We start from the raw sequence: 24,289 nt of genomic DNA, 5'->3' as shown, positions 1-24,289 counted from the left end.
AATAGGCTTTTGTGCGAAAAAAGATAAAGATTAGATATTACAGACTGCTTGCTGATCTGATCTGTTTAAAAATACAAGTATTTCAATGTATCTCAAATATTTCCATTGACTCTTTTGTTTGTCTGTTTCACAGATTACCATCCTAAACGTTGCTTGGTGTCAAGAAAAACTAATTATTTTATTTTTACTGAATGTTATGTTACATTGATTAGCTTTAATAATTTAATAGTATGGGAACAATGAGAACAAACTCATCATTATACAAAAGATGGTCACAAGTGTTGCCTTTTAATATACATTTCTACAAATATATTAACCGACTGAAACAGGTCATTCTGACGTATTTCCATGTATTCTTGACATCTCTGTTAATGCAAAATAAAATGTACTTTTTCTAGATTGTACTAGAAAAACTAGCTTGTACTTATTCGAACAATGCCTAAAACTTGGTATTTCAAACACTTCCTGTGTCTGTTTGCATCTTTAAGAAGAATTGCTTTATGTATCCTCCAATTGTAAGTCGCTTTGGATAAAAACGTCTGCAAAATGACTTAATGTAAATGTTAAATACCCCTAATGACGAAAACAAGGCATTTTCAGTAGCATTTTTCATCCTTGGTATGTAGACTTTTAGTCCACTATTGCCTTAAACTCTTGATCTCATCCAACTGCAAAATCTTTTTCTCATGTGCAAAGCTGGGTAGATTACTTACAAATAGTAATCTGTTACTGATTACATGACAAAAATTGTATTTAGTAACATCCATTACATTACACATTTTAAGTAATATAATCAGACTACTTTTTGATTTCTTTTAGACTGCTTTTGAACAAACTCATTTATCATTTTTAAAATATCAATTAAAATAAAACACTTATTAAAAAAGATTAAATATTTATTTGTTTACCTCCATGTCATGTTACCAAAATCAGAAAAATGTGAACATGCAAATGTGATAATTATTAAAATATTTATTTTAAAATCTCAGGAGTGCTTCAAGTACATGTGTATAAGATGAAAGATGTTCAGATGACAAAAAGTTTGGGAATGCCTGCATTACATGTAAATAAATTAATTAGTGCATTAAAGTAAATAAAGTAAATTAGTGCATTTGAATGTGAATGTTCATCAGTAGCTGATGCAGTGTTGAAACACTTCTTAAAACAATAATAATTTTTGTAAATCCAGTGGTCAAATGTTGTGTCTTTTACAAAACTGGACTTTCTGAGTGTATATAAATGATAGGGTATTTTAGAAAGGAACCTTTCAAAGATGAAAAAAGGAATTAGGGAGAATCAATAAATTGTGAATAATTTATTGCTATTGTGTGAATAATATGCAACCATGTAATCAATAAAAAGTAACTATAGTCTGATAACGGGTATTTTAAAATGTAATTTACTCTAATTATGAGTACTTTATTTTTGGAATCTGATTATGTAATTCAGAAATGTAGTCAGTGACTACCCAGCTCTGCCCATGTGTTAGGGGTGTCCCCCTGTTACCATCATCTTCTCATCTTTTCTTAAAAGTAATAGTCAGGGGTGTCATGCACCTAATTTTTTAAGGGGCATCCTTTAAAATTCTTATAAATAACTAACAAAACAAAAATAAAACTAAACTTGACTAATTTTAAAGTCCCCACATAATATCAATTTTTATAATGAACCAAACAAAATTACAACTGAACTTGACTGCTGGTGATGGCCCTGCATTTTCATGCATGAAAAACAGTAGAATGTACTTTTTTTTAGATAACAGTTTTTGTGCTTCATCATGGGAAAACCACCACCCTACATAAAAATAATAATTCTGTGTGAATCACGTAGGCTAAATAACATAAGTTGGCCTACATAAGATTGTTGTGATTTGTTCTTGGTATTTTATGTTTTCACTTTTATTTCAGCTATGTAATTTGTTGCTTGAGTTTTATTTTATTTTGTGTGTGTCATGTGGTTTATCATGTGATGTAATTTCTGTTAGCATTTAAGGGTTCATTAGTATATGTGATCATTGCCTGATGAGGAGCCATACAGCTCGAAACGTCACCTGTGGTGAGAACATGAAATAAACATTTTTGAATTTTTGGAGCTGTGGTGTGCCAACCTTTCTTTCTTATTATTGTTTACAATAGTTAAGCATCCTCATTGAGGTTTTTTTGCCCGTCAGACGCATGGGCACAATTTTTTTTTTTTTTTTTTTTTTTTTTGTGGTTAACCAAAATTCATCAAGGTGATGACCTAAGCCACTGTTAATTTTGTACCTACAATAATCGTGGAACTCAATTATCAAATGTAAAAAATATTATTTTGTCTTTTGTCAGTTTGAATGGGCATGATGCCTCTGGTCAGAGTCTCCTGCTCAAGGTTTGGCCCCTTCTACCTAATAGCTCTTTAGAAATTAAATCTATCTTTAACATTAACATCAATTAATACAACTACCCCAATAAGAATGTCTCTAATTTGATCTATATACAGTATGTATACCTTACAATATTGCTCATTTTCTAAAAGCCTTAAAGGTTCTATATATAAATTATGTATACCTTACAGTATTGCTCATTTTCTAAAGGTCTTAAGGGTCCAGATGTATGTTGTTATCATGGTTTGAGCTCCTTTTTTATTCTGTTTTATTTTTAGAAGGCTAAGTAAGCATGTTATACAAGCCTTTATCTGATACCTTGTAGGCTTCTAGTTCAGAAAATTCAGAAACATATAGTACACACACACACATAAGCAAAGCATTAGTTTCATACTCCTGTGCCAAATCCATACATTTAACTTTTTTTGTGCTCATGATGATTAAAAACACAATTAAAATCTGACTTCATAATTCCTTGTTTTTTCCTTTATTTTCAATTTACATTAATTAAAATCATAACAAAACCAGAACCAAAAAAAGAAAAAGATCATAATAATATTAATTATAACAAAAATATACACACCCTCTCACACACACACATCCTGTTCAGCGATCCTTTGGGAGCAAAATTCCGGCATTGACAAAAGAGTCCCTCTGTCTTTTGATCATCCCGCATAGTTCCGCATACTCTGAGCAGGCTGTGTGTGTTGAATGAGGCTAGTTAGGGAGTGGGATGGTCTGGGAATTGTGGGAAATACTGACTGATAGATCAATACTAATAGCACCTTCTGAAGATGGACCGAGCTGTGCCGGGGGGTCTTCCTTACGCTTCTCGAACCCCAAGCTGCTCTCGTTCACCTCCAGATTTTAACTTCGTTTTTTTCTTGTGTGAGGTAGCTTTTCTTGAAAAATGAAGATCATGCAAATAAACAAAAAATAGAAATGGTTTCCAAATTTATTAGATTTTTTTGTTTTCTGCTGTTAAGGGACCAAAACTTCCTAGTTTGGGCAATCGTGGGGGAAAAAATAATGGTATGATTTACACACACACACATACACACACACAAAAAGGAATGGAACTGCACTTTCCCCAAAATATTGTTGGTCTGTGTATAGGCACAAGCTCACACACACAAACACATATAATTGTGAAAATATATAGATCTGGCTGCTTCAGTACAGACTGAATCAAGATTTTTTGTTACTATACACAGTAAATATTAACTTATTCCCTCCTCAGATTTAATATTTCACAAAATCTTGCATAATGTGATGTTTTCTTCTGAGTCACAGTCAAGAGGCAGAGGGAAGGGTGAAGTGGGACTGGACATGGAGTTCTTTCTTCTTTAGTGGGAGGGACTACTGTGGTATCCAGCCATGACGCTGTACAGCATCACCCAACCACCCACCCCCTGCAGGATGTGATGACATCAAGCCATGTTTCTGTCTTTCTTTGAAACTCTTATTCTTTTGGTTGCACTTGGTCATTCTGTCCCCCTCTTGGCTCCCGTCAGGAGGAGGCGCTGCACCGAGAGCTTGTGGGAAACATGGCTGGATTTCAGAGGGAGAGACTATTTGGGGCAATCCCATTTAACGCTGGTTTTCCTGCACACTAAACGTGGACAGCACGACTTTTTGTGTTTTTAGAGAAAAAAAACTTTCGTCAATTTTCAGATTCTTTTCTTCCATATTTCGTTATTTGGAGAGTGTATTGCATCCTCACAGTTATTGCTCGTGATTGGTATTTTTCCATGTCTTATATCATAATCCACATATGTTTTATTTATTTTTTTTACAAGAAGCAGACTGCACCAACGTCCACTCCAAACTCCTGATCTGCTCCTCCAATGTCCATGGGAGCAATGTCCACGATGGGCAGCCTGGATGTCTTCTGAGTTTTGTACTCAATCACAGTCTTGGCCCACTGACCTGTGTGCTTCTGTAAGACAGCAAAAAAGCCATGTAAGTGGATATATATACAAATAAAAATAAGTATATATTAATAATTTTTTTTTTTTAATTGGGGTCAGTAAGATTTTTAATTGTTTGAAAAGAAGTCAGGCAGTTATTTGATAAAACACAGTTAAATATTGGGAAATATTATTACAATTTAAAATAAAAGTTTTCTATTATAATATATATTTTAAAATGTCATTTATTCCTGTGATGGCAAAGCTGAATTTTCAGCAGTCATTACTTCAGTCTTAAGTGTCACATGATCCTTCAGAACTCAGAATAATATGGTGATTTTGGTGCTCTAGAAACATTATCTTTTTATCAAAGTTGAATTCAGTTGTGCTGTTTAATATTTTGGTGAAAACCATATTTTCTTAGGATTTATGGATAAATAGGAAGTTCAAAAGAACAGCATTAAAAAAAAAAAAGAAATGTATTGTAAAATTATGAATGTCTTTACTGTCACTTTTGATCCCTTTGATTTATTCTTGCTGAATAAAAGTATTCATTTATTTTCAAAAAACCTACTGTCCCCAAACTTTTGAATCGTAGTGTTAATAATTTTAATTTATTTTATTAAAAGTTAATAAAAAGTTAATTATTTTAAATTAATTTTCAACTCATTCATTTTATAACTATAGCCAATATTTTCGAATACGAATATATTTTATTGTGTGACTCACCTTGCAGCCATCCTCAAGTACTCCATATGTAAAGCGGCTGTTGCCCTCTGCTCTGATCTCCGCATCATTGGAGCCCTGCAGCAGAACGGCCTTCTTCAGGTTGCCTGTGGCTTGGTCCATGTAAGCAATGCTGTTCTTGCAGTGGTAGGTGATGGTCTGAGTGGCCTCAGTAGAAAGCAGTCTCAGGAAGTTCAGCTGGACGCTGGTAGTACTAGGAGTATGGCTGCTATCAGCATAGCTGAACTGTTTGAGAAAGAGAAAATGTCTTTTAATACCATTTATAAAAAACAAAAAATAACATAACAAATATAAAAAAAAACAGATAAATTGTAAAACTAGATAGTTACACAAGCACAACTACATATCACCTCATCACATACCATTTGACTCTACAAATATATGCATTTCTTAATGTTTCAGAGACTTTCAGTACCATGGACAAACAGAAATTCAGAACTGTGAACAGCTCCCCAAGCTAGCTGTGGGAATTTGCAGGCACTCAGGCAGACAATTGAACAGCTCTTCATTATCAATTCCAGATGTGCTTTTTGTGGTGCTGCAAACTTTTAAACAGCCTTTTAATGATTTGTTTTGAGGTTTGTGGTCACTTTACCAAAATTTAAAGTGTACACATCTCCAAAATCTAAGGATTATACTCACGTGGAATCCACCATTCATGCTCTCTCCAAACCACACGTGCTTCTGCGCCTTGCTCTTGCTGCTCCACCAGTTCTTGCGTGGGATTTTGGGAGTGCTGGGCTTCACACAGGTCTCTCCGGTCTCCATGTTACAGAAAACTTTGATGGCATCAGCAGCGCTACCAAGGTTAGGATCCACCCAATAGTCACCTGTGGATAGGGACCAAACATGTTTAAGTGAGTAATAGCGAGTATCATACACACAAGTGCACTTGACTGTTTTGAGCATGTGAATGTGACACCTTCTAACATTTTCCAATGTTAGATTGTCTCTGAATCTCTTTTTTTTTTCATTTCTTACCGCTCTTCCATTCAGGGTGGCAGAGTTTCAGGTCTCTGCAGGAGCGCGCAGGGTTCTTGCGGGACCCATCTGGGCTGCGGATGTCCTCGATCTGGCTGTTGATTGTCTTCAGTGTGGCGTCCACCTCCACATCATGTTGTCTAAGAGAGCTGGAGGCCTCATCAGCACGCATGTAACGCAGAGGATCAGGTCCCTTCTCAGGCTGAGACAACCCAGCGAAGGCAGACATGTCAATGCCAGGGCCAGGGGGACCAGGAGGGCCAGGGGGTCCAGGGTTACCAGGTGGACCCTAATGAGAGCAGATAGGAAGACAAAACGAATCAGAAATTTTCTTTTCATGTCGATAGACCTGATGTCAGTGAATATTTCAGGTTTTATGTGCATTTTTCAGAGTAAGATGCACTCACAATTGGGCCAGACTCTCCAGAGCGTCCACGAGGTCCAGGTGGTCCAATGGGTCCAGGCTGACCATTACTACCGTCCTTGCCAGCTAAGGTCCCTATTTCAATAAATAAAATAACAACAGATCAACAAAAAATCAAAAATACAATCAAAGAATTAAATAAATTTTCTAAAAAACATAAATTTTCTATAAATAAAATTAGCTTAGAGCCACACTCACTTTAGCGCCACTAGGTCCAGCAGGTCCAGCAGCACCCTGGTCTCCAGGAGCACCTTTTTTGAGGAGACACAACAGAAATGTAAGCATTTCTAATATCTCTACATTACCACTGTAAATTGTTTATAAAAACTAAGACTTGTAAAAGAGACTCACAGGAGGTCCAGGCAGACCCTGCAGACCGGTGAATCCTCTGTGTCCCTTCTGACCTCTTTCTCCAGCTTCTCCTGACTCACCCTTATCACCACGAGGTCCTTGGGGTCCCTGATACAGAGAAATGGAAAAAGTCCATCAACCTGTGAGCAGCTATAAAGTAAAGTAAAGTACAGTAAAGCCACAAAAAAAAAAAAAGGAATTTCTTTCAACATATCTAAATAAAAATTACAAAAAAAAAAAACATTTAAAATCATAAAAACTAAATACACAATTGCATTATAACTAAATGGAGTTTAGGTGTAAGAAACGCCTCAGAAGATGTCTGGTCAATTTACTGGATTTTCTTCATAGCCATATATTGTATGTGTAATATTTTTTGATACTGGCTACTCTGGCTAAGAGTTTTAAAGCCTGATGTGTGTTTTCAGTGTTCTGTTTTGTTCCACACACTTTATAAAATGTACTTACAACCATGCCTCTAGCTCCAGCGGGTCCAGGGGGTCCAGCAGGTCCTTGTGGGCCCTTTAGAAAGGAAAGAAGATGGTACATAATAAAAAAAAAATACTTAATTTAATATAAGTGGTGAACACTGCTAAAACTCTTCAGCTCTGGGCTTTTGATCTTATTATATTAAAGGTTAATATATTTTTTAATGTTATAACTTGTCATATATTCTTAATGGTGTAACACTAATGTGTTTTATGTAACAGTTGGGCTTATTGTTGACTGTAATTATGTCGTCAAAGCAGACCACAAAATTCATATTCGTAGATGTAGTACATTTAAGTCATGCAGTTTAGTATGCAGAAGATATCATCTTTATACTGTTGAAAATGAGGTTTCTGAAGTTGATGAACTTACATTCTCTCCTCTGTCTCCCTGTTTGCCAATTGGACCAACGGAACCAGGAGCACCAGGTGCACCAGGAGCTCCAGGAGCACCGATTGGGCCAGTGTTACCACGCTCACCCTAGAAAAGAACAAGTAAAAAACATTCTATATTACAGCTGGTTGGAAATTCATCTGTGCATGGACTAACCAACATTTTAATCCCAAATTTTAAATAGAAATTACCTCAAACAAATAAGAAATATTTTACATAACCAGATCCGAAGTCATTATAAAAAAAATCAATAAAACATTTCAACAAAATATGCAAAAAATACATCAAAAAATTAAAACAGACGTAATTTCAAAATAGTTATCCAAAAGTAATTTCACTAGAGGTCTCAGACTTCAGTGTATGTGACAAATAGTAATATATTGTTTACTTGTATGGAATTAAAATTATCTGGTCAAGATGGACATATTATTTTTATTGTTCCTTCACCTTCACACCAGGAGCACCATCTCTACCAGGTTGATTTATAAAGATCAGAAGACAACAAAAAGATATTATATGAGTTTGTTTGTTCCTTCACCTTCACACCAGCAGCACCATCTCTACCAGGTGGACCGTCAGATCCAGGATTACCCTGAGGACAAACAGAATGGATGAGTGAGATCTGGACTCGATATGGTTGCATAATACATATACTGTAGGAGGAAAATGTTCAGTAAAGTGTTCACTGACTTCAGATCTGTATTTTTGTCAGTTAGATATTTGCAGTCTAGTTTTGTCTTATTTGGTACTGTTTTTTTTTTTTTTTTTTTTTACATGTTATGCATGTATGTGATCTTTACCTCACGTCCAGTCTCTCCAGCAGGTCCACTTAATCCAGGAGGTCCAACAGGGCCAGGAGGTCCACGGTCACCAGAAGAGCCAGAAGCTCCCTGTTTACCAGGCTCACCCTGTGGTACATATCATTTTCAGTACCAGATTAGAGACACATCATCAACACCACATCATCATAATAAAATATAACCAAACATAAATAATATAAAAATAATATAAAAAAAAAAATAATAAAAAAAAATTTAGAAAAAAAATATGTAAATAAATATGTAAATTCATTTTTAATATGTATACGTAATATGAATCACTTTCTTCATCAGATAAATAAAACACAAAAATCTATGCTCTATTTTAACGTGAATTTAAACAGTGTTTGAATGAAGACATGAGATGTTTTCATGTAGAAATGATGTTGCTGGTGGGTTTGTTTGCTTACAGAGGGTCCTGGAAGTCCTGGGAAACCTCTTTCACCACGCTGACCAGGCAAACCAACAATACCACGCTGACCAGCAAGACCAGAAGGGCCAACAGGACCATCAGGACCCTACACAGAAAATATTGAGAGAAGAAATGTTAAGAATACAGTAAAGAAACAATAAACCTGTACAAAATACACATGTACCTTCAATGCTAAAATAAGAATGTATGAATGAATCTTAGCCTTACAGGATGACCATCCACTCCAGCCTCTCCCTTCTCTCCAGGAGCACCAGGTGGTCCACGCAGTCCAGCATCTCCTGGTCTGCCTGGGAGACCGGCATCACCACGAACTCCCTTAGGACCATCTTTACCAGCAGAACCTGGGGGGCCAGCAGGACCAGGATTACCCTGCGAAAGAATAATTGGAAAAAAAAAATTAGATTAGGATAAGTTTAGGAAAATACAGTCAATCAGTTTAAGTAAAATATGGAAGAACTGCAGAGATGTGTCTGTGATATTGAGGGTCTTACATTGGGGCCAGGTGATCCAACTCTTCCTGCAGCACCTGGGAAACCAGTGGCACCCTACAAAGGGGAAATATATTATTATTAAGAAACCCTAATGGTCAAATATCTTTACTGTCAAAGTAACTGGTAAATATTTAAAAATGAATTGAAAATGATTACTTATGACTAATTTAATTATTAAGTAACTCACAGGGGCTCCTTGGGCTCCACGTGCTCCCTTAGGTCCTGTAACACCAGTTGGACCCTGAAATCAAGCAGTAAACACCCACATATCAGTGAAACAATCAAAAAAAAAACATATAAAAGTATCAATAGGTAGTGAGGCAGAAACACTAACACTGACTGACAAAATGCACTAAAGTATCAATAGGTAGTGAGGCAGAAACACTAACCACTGGGCCGGGTGCTCCTGATGGTCCTTGGGGTCCATGGGATCCAGCCTCACCTTTCTGTCCTGACTCACCCTGCTCTCCCTTAATTCCAGGCTGGCCATCAGCACCCTAAAGAGTGACAGTGATGAAAGGTTGTAATCAGAGGTTCCTTATGACTAAATGCTTCACGATAATTTCAAGTTTAATAGTAAAGACACTCCCTAAACTATTATTTCACCACATCCTTTTTACACTGTAGCAACAGAGAAAAAAAAAATGTAAAGTCTAACTATAGAGTACTGAGTTATGTATCATATCTACTAGGTTTCCAATATCTGTGAAAATAATTGCATTAATTGACACAATGTTTTGCTAATCATTTTATTGACGCTCTTTAATATGCCAAAATCCTGAGATATTTCACTTATTCAAATATTCCATTTTAAAAATTAACACAAAATATAAAATATTATTACCCACAATATTCATATTATAAAAAACTTTACATTAAAAACACAATATTATCGACTGGTTGTTTTTTTTACTGCTTTTTTAAGTTCAATTTAGTCTTCTGTCTACAGAATTGCTAAGCCATTATAGCAATGTTACCTTACTGAAAGACATTTTTATTTTTGAGTCAGAAAACAAAAGATATTTTATAATGTTATTGCTGCAGCAAAATGGAGGCTTTTTGTAACTGTGTTTCTACTTACAGGAGGTCCAGCAAAGCCAGCAGGTCCGGGTGCACCAATCTCACCACGATCACCCTAAAAATAACACAAAACAAAAACAATAAAAAAAAAAAACAAAAAAAAAACTTCAAAACAGCTTAACCACGAAAACAAATGTGTTCCTTACAGGGGCACCACGAGCACCAGGAGCACCAATTGAGCCAATGGGACCAGTTTCACCCTGTGAGAAAAGAAAAAGAGTAATTAAACAAGAGAATTAAACAATCTCCTCAAATTATTTTAGCTTGCAACCATTGGATGAGACATTCACCTTTGCGCCATTGGGACCAGAAGGACCAGGTGGACCAATTGGACCAGTTAAACCCTGATAAAAAAATGACAGAAACATCATCACTTATGACAAGCAAGAAAAAAAAGCAAGCAATTTCCCTACATCTGCTGTCTTTATAACACTTACTCTTGCACCATCTTTGCCAGAAGCACCTTCAGGTCCTTTCTCTCCCATTCAACCAGTAGATTAATACCATGAATTTAGGATTATTTTATCACTGAAAAACCAATACCAAAAACACATAATTATGAATACCGTTTTTAAAGACACTTACTCTGTCACCTTTAGCTCCAGGGATTCCAACAGCTCCTCTCTCACCAGGCATGCCCTGCAGACCAGGAGGGCCCTGAGCTCCAGCAGCACCAGCTGGTCCAATTGCACCCTGTTGGAAATCAAGCAGAGATGTGAGGAGTTTGAGAGATTATTTTTAAAGTCATTAATACCTTTGTTCAGTGCAGGATGCATTAAATTGATCAGAAGTGACAGTAAAGACTTTTATATTGTTACAAAATATCTATTTCACATAAATGCAGAACTTTCTATTCACTAAAGAATCTTTAAAAATGTATCACAGTTGCCACAGAAAATATTAAGCAGCACATGTGTTCAACATCAATAATAAGAAGAAATGAACACCAAATCACCATATTAGAATGATTTCTGATTGTGTGACAGTGAAGACTGTCTGCTAAAAATTAAACTTTGTCAACAAACGAAAAAAATTACAAGTCAAAATACATTATTATATTTCACTATACTGCTGTTTTTACTGTACTTCTCATCAAATAAATGCAGTTTTGGTGAGACGTCTTTCAAAAACATTTAAAAAACTTACCAACCACAAACTTTTGAACAATAAGGTATTCATTCATTTGACTTTTTAAGAAGCTTAATAATGAAGAATGGACAGATTTGATATGGAATAGTAGAGCATAACGTCAGTCAGATGTGATCTCACCTTAGGTCCATCAGTACCGGGAGTTCCTGGAAGTCCTCTTGGTCCCTGGAGACCCTGAGAGCCAGCACCTCCTCTCTCACCAGGGAAACCACGTTCACCCTAAGAGAAGCACAGACAAGAGTTATATTTGTATAATGACACATTACTGCTGATATCCAGTAATAATTGGGAGTCTTCTTAATTAAAGATAGGAACTCACTCTTGGTCCAGTGGGACCAGCAGCACCACCCTCTCCAGGAACACCCTATAGAGAGAAAGAAGAGAAATTCAGCATAATTGGGATACTTATAGTCACTAATTACATCTCAAAGGCACAAATGGAGAATTAAAATTAATATCTTAAGTGATCCTCACCCCATCACCACCATTACCACCATCTCCTCCAGCACCACCAGGAACACCAAGAACAAAAACAGAAAAATACTAATAAAAACAAAAACCCCATCAAACTGAAACGTAACAATATAAATAATTACTCTTTGAGTTCTGATTCCTTGTTCGGCTTCGGTAATTTAAAAAGAGTGCAGTTTTCTCATAAACAAATAAAAAAAATAAAATAATAATAATAAAATACACCTAAAACACATGTACAACACTCACACCCCTCTCCCCTCTCACAACATACAGGACCCTAAAAGCACATTGAAATCACAATTTATTCTCCAACCAAGTGTTTCAGACCATGGTCAATTATTGACTGACTGAAAGAATTGAGATCATAAGACATTGTGAGTAATGTGATGTAATACTCACAGCAGGGCCAGGTGGACCAGCAGCTCCAGTCTCTCCATCTTTACCAGGCAAACCCTAATAGAAATAAATAAATAAATAAAGAGAGAAAGAATGAGAAAAATGCATTTTTACATGTTCTTGGTGCTTGTTTGTACAAAAACTTTGCTAGGTGTTAGTATATGATTGCTATGGTTTTCTGAATTATTTCAAGCACAACTCTGTGTGATTGCTAGGGTGTTCTGAGTGGTTGCTAGGTCAAAAGAGACCAACCCAAGTATGTGTGAATCTACAGGACTTCATCAGCTGAAAACCAGATTAATATTAGGTGTAACAGTAATATGAACTACAATAACAACAGAGCATCCAAAAAGAGTCTGAAGAGCTTGTATATTCTGACATATAAGGCCAAGTAATCTGGACATGCATGTCTACTGAACCATGACTTACTCTAAGACCAGGGCGTCCAACAAGTCCTTTCTCTCCAGGTTTTCCAGGTTCACCCTGTGAGAGAGAGAAACAGTCCAATGAGGTACAACACATACACTTCCCAAACAATTCTGTGGACCTAAATATGAACACTAGTAGCTGAAATGCAGAAACACTCCAATGGTCTTACATTGGCTCCCTTAGGTCCAGGGAATCCCATCACTCCAGGCTGACCACGAGCTCCCAGATACCCAAGATTACCCTGAACTCCAACTACACCAAGCACACACTATAACAAAATGGATATTACCAGCACTGAACTGAAATTTGCCCTGAAAGCAAAGTTTGCAGCATTTAGTATTTGAAAATCATTTGTTCCCAGTGGATATTGATTCAATGTATACCGTTCAAAGTTTTGGGATTAGAAGGATTTTTTTCTTTTTAAAGAAATCTCAGCATAAAAGCTGCATACAATCAAAACAGTTTTATTATGAATTATTGTTTAATTAATTCCTGTGAAAAAAACTTATTTTCTATTTTAATATATTTTCAATGTCAATGGTTTAGCGTTTTGATGGTTTTGCTTGACCAATATTTTTTCAGGATCCAGCATTTATTTGAAACAGATATCTATTTTAAAATTAAAATAGTCTTCATTGGTATTGATCAATTTAATGCATCCTTGCTAGATGAAAATATTAATTTCTTTCTTTCAAAAAAATATTTTTGACCCCAAACTTTTGAACAGCAGTGTATATCTGTTTGCAGGCTGTAACTCTTTACTGTCACAAGAAAAATGAAAGTGCTTTAAATGATATAGATACTCACAGTTGGTCCAACTATAACATGATGAACAGCAAAAAAATCTATTCCAGTGAGACCCTGTTAGAAGAGGAAACAGATGAATGGTCAACAATCATAAAAGCTGATTTCAGATTGTAATGTCTGCAATTATGATGATCTAAATTGCTCTGAATAATCACTTTTCAGGTAAATCCCAGAAATACCACAATCACTCACTCTGGCTCCAGGAAGACCAGGCTCGCCTGAGCGACCAGGATCTCCAGTTGTTCCTTTCGGGCCGGTCAAACCTGGAACACCACGATCACCAGGTGCGCCCTATCATAGTACAAAACATCTGAGTTCAGAGGAAATACATGGGTTGATTAGATGAGTAACCAACTATGAGTCTAAATCACCAACCTTTGCTCCAGCTAGACCATCCTGACCAGGGAATCCACGGTTACCTGGAGCTCCCTAGCAAATAACAACACATATATGGGCTTATTAATGTGGCTCTTTATCATTCAGTTAATAAGTAAAAATAATTAAGATAATAAACACACTCTTTCTCCAGGAGGTCCAAGAGGTCCGGCAGAACCAGGCTCTCCTCTTGGTCCTCTCTTGCCTTCCTCTCCAGATGGCCCAGGGGCACCCTGACAACACCCAACACAATAAGTAAAAATTAAAAATGAATAACTTACTACAACACTACAAAATATCATAATAAATACAATAATACAATAGAACAGACGACTGATGATAATTATAATGTTGGTTACTTACAAGCTCTCCCTTGGGTCCAGCCTCGCCTTTAAATCCTGGGATACCAGGGTCTCCCTGTATAAACACAAGAGCGTTTTCAACTAGTACAATGGTGAACCCCAAATGGCAGAATAATTAGTAACCTTTGCAATCTGGATCATACATATGAAATTACTAATAGATGTCTGGGAAACACTGAGAGCGTTTTAACTGGACATGATTACGTACAGATTGTCCTTTTGGCCCAAGAGGTCCAGTAGCTCCCTGAGGTCCTGGCGGGCCACGGGGTCCTGGGAAACCAGGGGCACCAGCGATGCCAGGAGCACCCTGCCAAAGAGAAAAATGTTCACAATAGATTCACTGCAACAATGTGACCAGTGTTAAGACTAAAAAATATTTTAAAATATACAGAGAAATGAGTGAAAGAGAACAATAAATTATATGGATAAACTCACAGCAGATCCTTTGGCACCAGGAATACCATCAGTACCAGGGTTACCCTGCAGCATGTGAACATTTAATTTCAAAATACTGTATATATTGTTTACAATGATAAAGAAAATCTAATCATATTTTGCTTGTCATATTGTCTGTAATATTACTCACAGATGCACCGGAGGGTCCAGGTGATCCAGGTGTACCACCCTCTCCACGTGGTCCTTGTGCACCCTCAGGTCCACGAGCTCCAGTGGGACCAGCTTCACCCTGCAGGAGAGAACATCATATCTCATTACCAAGGATCTGTGCAAATCAAAAATGCTTAAATTTGAGAATGGGTTAAGAATTCGCAGTGAAGTGCTATAGATGACTGATATTTTACCTTAGCACCAGGGGATCCTGGGAAACCTGGAGCACCAGCAGGACCAACAGGGCCCTGAGGACAGAAACATCAACAAATGATCAAAGAAGTGTGCTTACTTCCTTTTAACTGTATTTTCAAAATATTTTTAGTAAATATTCAGTGAAATTATTTGCTATCATTAAGTTGAATTATATGTTATATCTGCATTATATCGACAATCGTCCAACTTGATATCGCTATTAGTTATCATTAGCAATAGCATTAAATGAAGCTAAGCTTTTAAAACAGAATGGAAACCATGATTTTAAGTGTATATTAACTTCTAGTATGTGAGAACCTGCACTTGAAGAAGTAATGATTTGCACTTACAGGTGGACCAGCAGGACCAGGCAGACCATCATTACCACGGGCACCCTGTGGAGAGACATAAGTAGATCATTACAGTCTGAAGCCTTCAGCTGCAGAAATGTTGATAATATATTGTATTGTTAATTAGGCCAGTTATCTAAGTGTTCACTTACAGCAGCACCAGAAGGCCCAGAACGACCTCTCTCACCGGGCAGACCACGTGGACCCTGATAGAAAAAAAAGAAGAAAACAGGATGGAGAGTGTTAGATGCACTATTTCAGTGTCAGAAAACTACAGCTAAATTAATCATCAGGCCATTTCTGACTCTAGGTACTGACCATTGGTCCAGGAGCACCGCTCTCACCATTAGCACCAGATTCACCCTGAAAGAAGAGAGAGGAGACTGATTACACCTTGCAGTTGTATAATGTTATTGTTAGATCAAATTTATTTCCTCAGAACATAATTAAAATGAATTAGCATATTAGCATTTGGTACTTAGTTACTATCTATTGCTCAAAGTTCTGGTATCGTTATATGAGTCTTTATAGTTTAAAATGTTTTTATCTGTAGAAATGAAATGAAATGAAATTATTTAATCAAATATATTGTTCCAAGGCAGATTTGCAAATAATAATTCTTTGCAACTACATAAAGATTTAATAAATGTCTGTTATAATTCTGATGCCCTGTGAAATCTGTGCATTTTATTCTATACATGCTTTTTGTCAAATGTGATAATAGACTTTTGCGTAGTGTATCTGTGAAAGGTGGGTGTAAATGAGCAGGTAGTGAATCTCCATTTCTCAAAGGTTTTTATAGGAGTACCTATATTTTAAAACATCTTTATAATTTAAAATATATATGCACATTTGCAAACAATAATGCCTTAAAACTACATAAATGTAATAAATGTATGTTAGAATTCTGATGCCCCTGTCAGATATGATTATAGACAGTGTATTAGGATGAATTTCACGTAGTTTATCTGTCAGGGTTGGGTGTCTTGGCTGATTGTTTTTATGTTGCTGTACCTTAGCACCTGCAGCACCGGCCTCTCCTTTAGCTCCATCAAGACCTGGGTGTCCCTGCAAACACATTCAAATATTAAATGCATGTATATCTACAAAAATAAACATACAGAAAACAATTCATTTCAACTGAAACTCACTCTGTGTCCCTTGATGCCAGGAAGGCCAGGTGTTCCGGGGAATCCACGGGCTCCCTGTCATATAAATAAGAAACATATTTAGTTATTATGTTGCATCTTTGTAACAAATTGATTACATTAGATTATATGACCATTATCAGAGTGACTGAAACAGTTGCATGCTGGTCTTTATTTGTGTATGTTGTTTACCTGAGGCCCTGGGGGTCCACGCTCGCCAGACTTACCAGGTTTGCCAGCCTCACCCTGGAAGAAGAGCAGTCAGAGACATTGTAGTTAGTATCTGTCGAGCATTCAGCATTTGTAAAAGGTTGAATATCAATCCAGTGGCAAAAACTACTCACATCACTTCCAGGTTTTCCAGGGGGCCCAGAAGGGCCACGGGGTCCAAGGGGACCCTATAGTAAAACAATTGTTATAAATTGATTAAACTGCATTGTGTTCTCTAGTAAAGCAGTCTGCAAAGCCATGCCTTCCTCTGTGTTTATCTGAATGCGTCATCTGTGTGGGCCATGTAATATGTGAGTATATAAAATGTCATACTGTATGTGTGTAAGATTTGGGACACTCACAGCAGGGCCGGGTTCACCAGCCTCTCCAGGGTTGCCTTGGAAACCTTGTGGGCCCTGGAATGGAAACAAATGACAGTGTGGGCTTAGGAGTTGGTGTTGGTGGGTGCTAACATATTACTCATATCTGTCTCGTCAATGGTAGCTTCTGTTGAGAATATAATCAGCATTGTGTTGTATTTTTCTGGAAATATGACATGATTATGAATATGAATGATGCGTTTTTACTTACAGGTGCTCCAGAGGGGCCGGGAGGACCACGGGGACCCATTGGACCCTGTAGAAACAGATAAAGTTGAAATGCAGCATGGCAACTTTGAAACAAATTAATATAAATGGCATGACTGTGTTGTATTTTCCAATCATTTAAGATTAATTATGTTTTATTGTGTGTGTTTTATTTTTAGTAATCACATTTATTTTGAATATATGTTTATACTGTATGTTACAAGCTTTGAATCTGTAAAGCACTGTAACTTTCTGAGAACAGGTGGCATTTGAAAATGCTATTGTGACTAAATCATTAGGGAGCACTAAAGATTAAAAACAGGTAACAGCATTTAACTCTCCTGATATTATTCTTTATGTTGCAGAGTAAAAAAAATATTTAAATTGAAAAAAAAAATACACAGTCATAGAGATCTTCAAGTACAATTATAATGCAGCACCTTAAATATAGTACAATGCTCAAATATTGAAAGGTGACTTTTATTAATTTGTGCATATTGTTTTTGCTCTTTTTTTTGTATGAAATGCTTCGTCAATATGTCTGAAAAAAACTGACATGCAGAGCAAATATTTAAAATTCCATCTTAAAATGAAATATCATTCCAGGGCATTCTGCAAGGTGGCAGATTAACAGTTTATGAATTATAGAACTATATATTATGATAACTAATAATTTTCTCACCATTGGTCCCTGCATCACACCCATCTGAGCACCTCCTGCCTTCTCATCAAAACCACCAGCCATCTGAGCAGCAAAGTTCTGCACACACACACACACAGAGAAAAACACACTTACAGTAACCCTGCAAAAGGGCAGACAAAAATTTTAAAGTAGATGAAAGGAGAGGAGAAACATACTCCTCCAAGTCCAGGGGGACCATTAGGTCCTGGTGGTCCAGGGGGTCCAGGGTTTCCAGGTGTACCAGGCTCGCCATCTCTCCCTCTTGGTCCGGGACCTCCCTAAGGGGTGGGAGTAAAAAAAAAAATTCAGAGCATATGAGTTGGAAAGAACAGAGATTAACTAAAGCCTTTTCACATGACAGCATCCTGCAGAGTGTGTCCACTGCCCCCTTAATGTAACCGGATAACTGCTAATAAGATCTGACATCACTTTCCCAAACAAGTCTGAGAGAAAAAGTTACTTACCTTCTCACCCTTAGGTCCTTTCTCGCCACGTGTTCCCTGCTCTCCTGGGGGTCCCTGAAATCACAAAAAGAAATGTCAAAAAAAAAAAAAAAAAATTCAACAAGTAAAGTTGTAGGCCTCTGAAATAAAAAAGGACAACAGTAATTTCAAATAAACCGTCTGGAGTGCCCCCTAGTGGAGAAGTGCAATGATGTGTGGCAAATTATTCAGAAACCAACTACCAAAGTGTTTCTGATTAATCTCACCATTGGGCCAGCAGGTCCTCTTGGTCCTACAACCTACAGAAACAAACAAATAAATTATCATTTTCCAACTCCAGTTTTCAAAATTTGGTAAAATCAATCTAAAACCCAAAACTGTTTACTGGTGAAATGACTTACATCTGCAATATCGCCTGGTTCTCCTTTCTGTCCCTGTGTAGAGTAAGAAAGACCATATTTAAGACTTACTATACAATTTATATAATTAATTCTATTCAGTATTCAATCTAAACCTTAAGAATATCATCCATTTCTTAAATAAAGACATGATAAATAAGTCAAGGTCTCACCTTTGCACCAAGTGACCCTTGTTGAATCATGTCACAGGATGAAGAAAAGAAAGACTGACAGTTAGACACAGGAGGAAGTAGTTTTGCATGTATTCAATCAATAAGCAAGTATTCAAACACACACAAAAACAACCAATGTTGCAGAATAACAGTCTGACTGGAGTCGTAACATCTGAATCATATATTCATAACAATACTGCTGGCTCATCATAAAAAACTAGAGGTCACCAAACGGTCAGGAAAAAAATGGCTGCGAATGAAGTAATAAGCTAATACTGACTCATAATGAGGACGGTAAACTAGTCAGACACTCAGTGTTACTGTAAGAACTAATGAACAGCTACTCCCTGCTGAAACTACATAGCTGAAAAGACCAACTAAGCAGCACCCCACAAGGCCGTGTACCAAAACAGCATCATTCTCTTCCCAATCTGCTTTGGTTAAATTGTTAAAAGCAGAAATATTAAGCTGCAAGCTCATGATCAATTTAAAACATGATAATGCATTATGCTTTATATTAGAAGCAATATTAGGCTATATGCTGCTCAGCAAATTAGAAAAAAATTACAGATTGATTGCAGCTGCAGCTGATTACAGTGAGCTAGAGTATATCAAAAGGAAAACATTTCATCATATTTTGTTAACTATGTTCATCTTATTATTTATATACTGTTCATTTTCAAAATTGTGTGTGTATCTGTGCAGCAGCAACACACAACATTTTGAGCTGTCAAGGTTCACTGAACATGAAAAGAATGAAAAAAGTTGAAAGAACACTTCAAAATTTTTTGTTAATTAGATTGTTTGAATAAGGTTGTGCCATGACCTCCCATTCAAAGACTTATTGTCTTGGTTTTTAGCATTTTCCAAACTAAAGCACCCTAAGGCCAAGGTACGTCCACTTTCAAGAAATGTATTGTCTTTTTTTGTGTTAAAAACTGAATATCAATCTTTTTGAACTATGTATGTCCCTCAGTGAAAGCATAAAATAAAATGCTACACTAATTATTTTAATTAAAAAAAAGTCAAATCATCCTCAGAATTAAATATTTTGAGGCTAAAATATAAGTTAGCTCAAAATATGACCACTATACAATTGTAAATTTAGTTTTTTGAAGAAGTGACCAAATATCTTGAAATGAATAGATTTCACAGCAAACTAGTGTCAAGATTGTGTTTTTTCTATAAGAAAAAACAACCTACTATGAAAGTTAAATGTAAAGTGGACACATTTTAGCCATGAACAGTCTTTAACTGAAAAACATAATTTGCACTATAATGCAAGCGTAAAACTGAAAAGTGTTGCTTTCTTCCCTTTAAATGTTTGCTTTGAGTTCTGAATGCAATCACATGACCAATTAGTGTAGTCTAGTGGTATGTGACACTGTTGCCATGGTTACAGAACTCAAAGCAGACAGCTAGCAGGACAGGTATGATAAGCAAAGAGAGGTGTATAAGCAGAGAGCGGACCGATAGGTTCGTCGGTGTCAGCTGGGCAGATTGGACAGCACTCTCCAGGTGGAATGATGGGATTGGCACAGTCTCTCAGGTCCTCACAGATGACCTCGTCACATAGCACTGCCCCTGCATCACACACACAGACGCGGCACGCTTCTGGCTTCCATACTGCACGGTCTGCATACTGCTGGCCATCTTGGATGCAGCCCCCAAAGTCTTCCTCTGCAGCCACCAGAAGGGGGCGACAGAAAGGATTGCATGGGGGTAAGAGACAGGTGAGCGACATAAAAATATCAACTTCCTGAAAAAACAAGCTTGTACAGGTCTCCTAATAATTTGGAAATATTTTAGAATATATACATAGAAATGTGTGTGTGTGTGTGTGTGTGTGTATAATATTTCATATATTTAATACAAATATTAATATATAATTAAGATATTCTAAATTGTATATATATATATGTGTGTGTGTGTGTGTGTGTGTGTGTGTGTGTGTGTGTGTGTGTGTGTGTGTGTGTGTGTGTGTGTGTGTGTGTGTGTGTGTGTGTGTGTGTGTGTGTGTGTGGCTATATTTATATGCATAAACAAAATTCTAATTTCTGTCCACCTGGTAGCTGGCATCTGGTTATATTTACATTATACATATCTGACAGTCTCCTGTAGTCTGCGTATTTGTAACTGAACCCCAAATCTACTAAACTAGCCATGAATGGGGCTTTCTCAAACACAGACTGGGCTACATTGACAGCTTGGTGCCTTATGCAAACACACGCCTCTCGAAAGCTCCATCTGGATCTAATGGTCTCACTTACCACCAGGGCAAACACACCCTCATGGGTCGGAAAGGACAGCCCTTACACACACAGAACCCCTTGATGTGTTTGCTTTTCAAATATTCATATGAAAGTGCAATTTGAATTTAACTTTCAGCCCTAGTGCACATAAATGCGTCAATTATAGCTGTTTAAATCTGAACTGTAAATACAGAAAATCCACTTTTCTAGGATGCAAATATAGGCCGGCCTAAGCAAGTGTTCTGTGTTATTAACATTTCCTTGTTTACTGAGGAGTGAGAAATTTAATGAGCACAGTGAGAACACAATGAGATCATCAGTCTGATCATTATTCTTCTATCCCTTCAGAGTTTACCCAGTATCACAAATGACACTCTTCCAAGATGCTTGTGCCTCTTTGAGGTTGCCAGTCTGTTTTGCCAACATTCCACAGACCCCCTCCCTATCCACCCACCAGACCTAGTTTCCCAAATCTCCTACTAATTGATGTAAAATCCCCTGAACTAAACCCAAAATATGTGTGTGCACGTGTGCTAATGGTGCACCGTTTGAACCCTTGTAAGAACCTTTGCTCCTAATCTTGAGTGAAACAGATTAACCACTAGTGGATGTATCAATGGCATGGAGTTCAGTCATTATAATGCTGAAATGATTAAACATAACCTTATACATTGTAGAAATAAAATCAAAAATCCACAAAGACTTGAGGCATCATTTGGTGTTCCTCGGTTTGCCACACTGGCTTAAGTTCTTCTGAGAACTCTAAAGATGGTCAATATTTTCTCCAGGTATCCCGTTATAAAGAAAATTAACACTTTAAATAGCCTACATAATGAAAACTGAAAAATGAATGAATTGAAAATGAAAAAGTGATAAGTAATGAGGAAAAGATACGTTTTGTCACTATAATGATACCGATCCTATCCAGCTGAAAGTGCTCGAACCGTGTACTGTTGCTTTAGTCACGAGAAAGTTACTTGGCGAGCATCAGGTTTGCGCACAGATTAACTTGCATTCTAACTTTTGTGGTTCCTGAACCGTTGTTTAGAAACGTTAATGCAAAATGAATACGTATATACTTAACGTGTTTTGTTCTTCACGTTTTAGCTAAATTAGAAATCTAATACACAAGAGTCTAAGCGTGTTAACCTGTCGCGCAACCTCAGCATCTAACACTACGCCTCCACTGCTCGCAACCTACAATGCAAACAAAAATTGAATGCATGAAGAATCAGATTTTTGCGTTTTAACGCGTCGCGTCGCTTGTTTGCGTTGTAGACTGCAATCAAATTTTGGTTATCTGCAGACTTAGACCTAAAAGACAAGCATGCGGTCTTATATTAAAAAAGAATGAGCCAAGACATTCCACAGTCCAGAGGTGAACACGCAAACCAACCTGATCCATTCCAAACTTTCCTCTCATGCAGTCACCATGGCAACACCGTACAATATTTTAGCAGAATACTTTGAATTTCAAAGTGGAAAAACTCCAACTTACGGTCATCTTCTTCTTGACATCTTACAATGGATAGCAAAACGCAATGCGTTGCTACAAGTAGCAGGAGAGTCCGTGAATCCACTAATCTGAACATGTCTAAAGTTTAGACATGCAGGTCCTCAGGGGTCAAAGTCGCCGAAGAACCGGCGGAGCAGCAGCTCTCGGGGAGTGTGAAAGTGGAGGTGGATGTATTTGGGAGGATCCGACGCCAGGCACACACAAACAGAACCCACCGCGTCAGTCAGAGCTCCGCGGTTTTATGTCCACTTGCGCATTTATGAATCTTAGTATATCCCAAAAATTGAGTCCAACCCCGACCCCCACGAGCGCTGAAATACGAGCCATATCTGCCCCCCAACTCCACCATTTGTAAAGATGAGGGGGAAAAAAACTTCGCCACTCCTCTGTCTCAAGAACAATTTTATCCAAACCCATGCACCCCTCCCCTCATTGCCCTTTTTCTGGCAAGTGGTGGCTTTCTCTCTATGCTTTTGTATGAAAGTGCATCAGAATGGCCTTTGCTCAGAAAAAAAACTTGGAGAACCAAAATACATTAATTGTTTCAAAGATTTTGGACACACTAGGTTGCACATGACCATTAAAAACTCAAGATAATGTCATGAAGTATCAAAATACAGTGAGGATGAGAACCATTGGTGGTCATACATAAGGTGTGAACAACATCAGACCTGATGCATCAGATATATTTGCAGTTTGCATTTTCAATAATACTTGAATTCCAAAAACCATGTTACTGATGCTATATAGTGAACATCTTGATTATGGATGACCCACAAATCACACAAAATCATAAAATAAAAAACATACAACATACAATACTTTTCACAAAACAACTAAAAATTCCAACTTACTAAACTTGTAATAACCTTAACTAACAAATGACAAACTTACAATACTTGGCACAACCTGACTAAATTTAAACATTATTTCTCTGGTAGAGCCCCAGCTGCTTCAGAGTTATTGTTATTACAGTCCAAATAAATGTCCTGTTCAGCCAAAGCAGTAACTTAAAAAAATAAAACTAAATCCAAAAACAAAACCAAAAATAAAGCAAAATAAAACTAAATCTACAATTAAACCAAACCTAAAGCTAAAACAGTCTCTTTCATTAATTGAAATTAGAAATGATGTCATGGCAACTAACTGAAATAAGCTTTTCAGTTGAGGTACTAAAATTAATAAAACTACAAAAAAAAAAAAAAAAAAAATTACAAGAAATATAATATATAACAAAAAAATTCATAAAACCACATAA

At 36.9% G+C, this 24,289-nt stretch overlaps 1 protein-coding gene across 1 annotated transcript; it reads right to left on the bottom strand.

The window, feature by feature from the left end:
* Positions 1-3,333: 3,333 nt before the first annotated feature.
* col2a1a (collagen, type II, alpha 1a) lies at positions 3,334-23,299 on the bottom strand. Its single transcript, XM_042763026.1, is given in 53 exon segments — positions 3,334-4,301; positions 5,002-5,244; positions 5,662-5,849; positions 6,001-6,289; positions 6,408-6,490; positions 6,619-6,675; positions 6,772-6,883; positions 7,244-7,297; positions 7,637-7,744; positions 8,196-8,249; positions 8,458-8,565; positions 8,886-8,993; positions 9,116-9,277; positions 9,400-9,453; positions 9,587-9,640; positions 9,789-9,896; positions 10,481-10,534; positions 10,626-10,679; positions 10,770-10,823; positions 10,917-10,970; positions 11,065-11,172; positions 11,749-11,847; positions 11,948-11,992; positions 12,103-12,171; positions 12,502-12,555; positions 12,928-12,981; positions 13,097-13,195; positions 13,735-13,788; positions 13,927-14,025; positions 14,110-14,163; positions 14,253-14,342; positions 14,473-14,526; positions 14,680-14,778; positions 14,907-14,951; positions 15,058-15,156; positions 15,272-15,325; positions 15,623-15,667; positions 15,775-15,828; positions 15,941-15,985; positions 16,637-16,690; positions 16,774-16,827; positions 16,963-17,016; positions 17,115-17,168; positions 17,343-17,396; positions 17,572-17,616; positions 18,250-18,327; positions 18,426-18,527; positions 18,714-18,767; positions 18,959-18,991; positions 19,094-19,126; positions 19,264-19,280; positions 20,734-20,943; positions 23,014-23,299. Coding segments are annotated over 53 exon segments (4,401 nt in total). The 5' UTR covers positions 23,108-23,299; the 3' UTR covers positions 3,334-4,154.
* Positions 23,300-24,289: the final 990 nt, after the last annotated feature.

Source organism: Cyprinus carpio, chromosome A8 (assembly GCF_018340385.1).
Source record: "Cyprinus carpio isolate SPL01 chromosome A8, ASM1834038v1, whole genome shotgun sequence".
Taxonomy (NCBI): Eukaryota; Metazoa; Chordata; class Actinopteri; order Cypriniformes; family Cyprinidae; genus Cyprinus; species Cyprinus carpio.
This window is presented reverse-complemented; position numbering and strand designations above follow the sequence as displayed.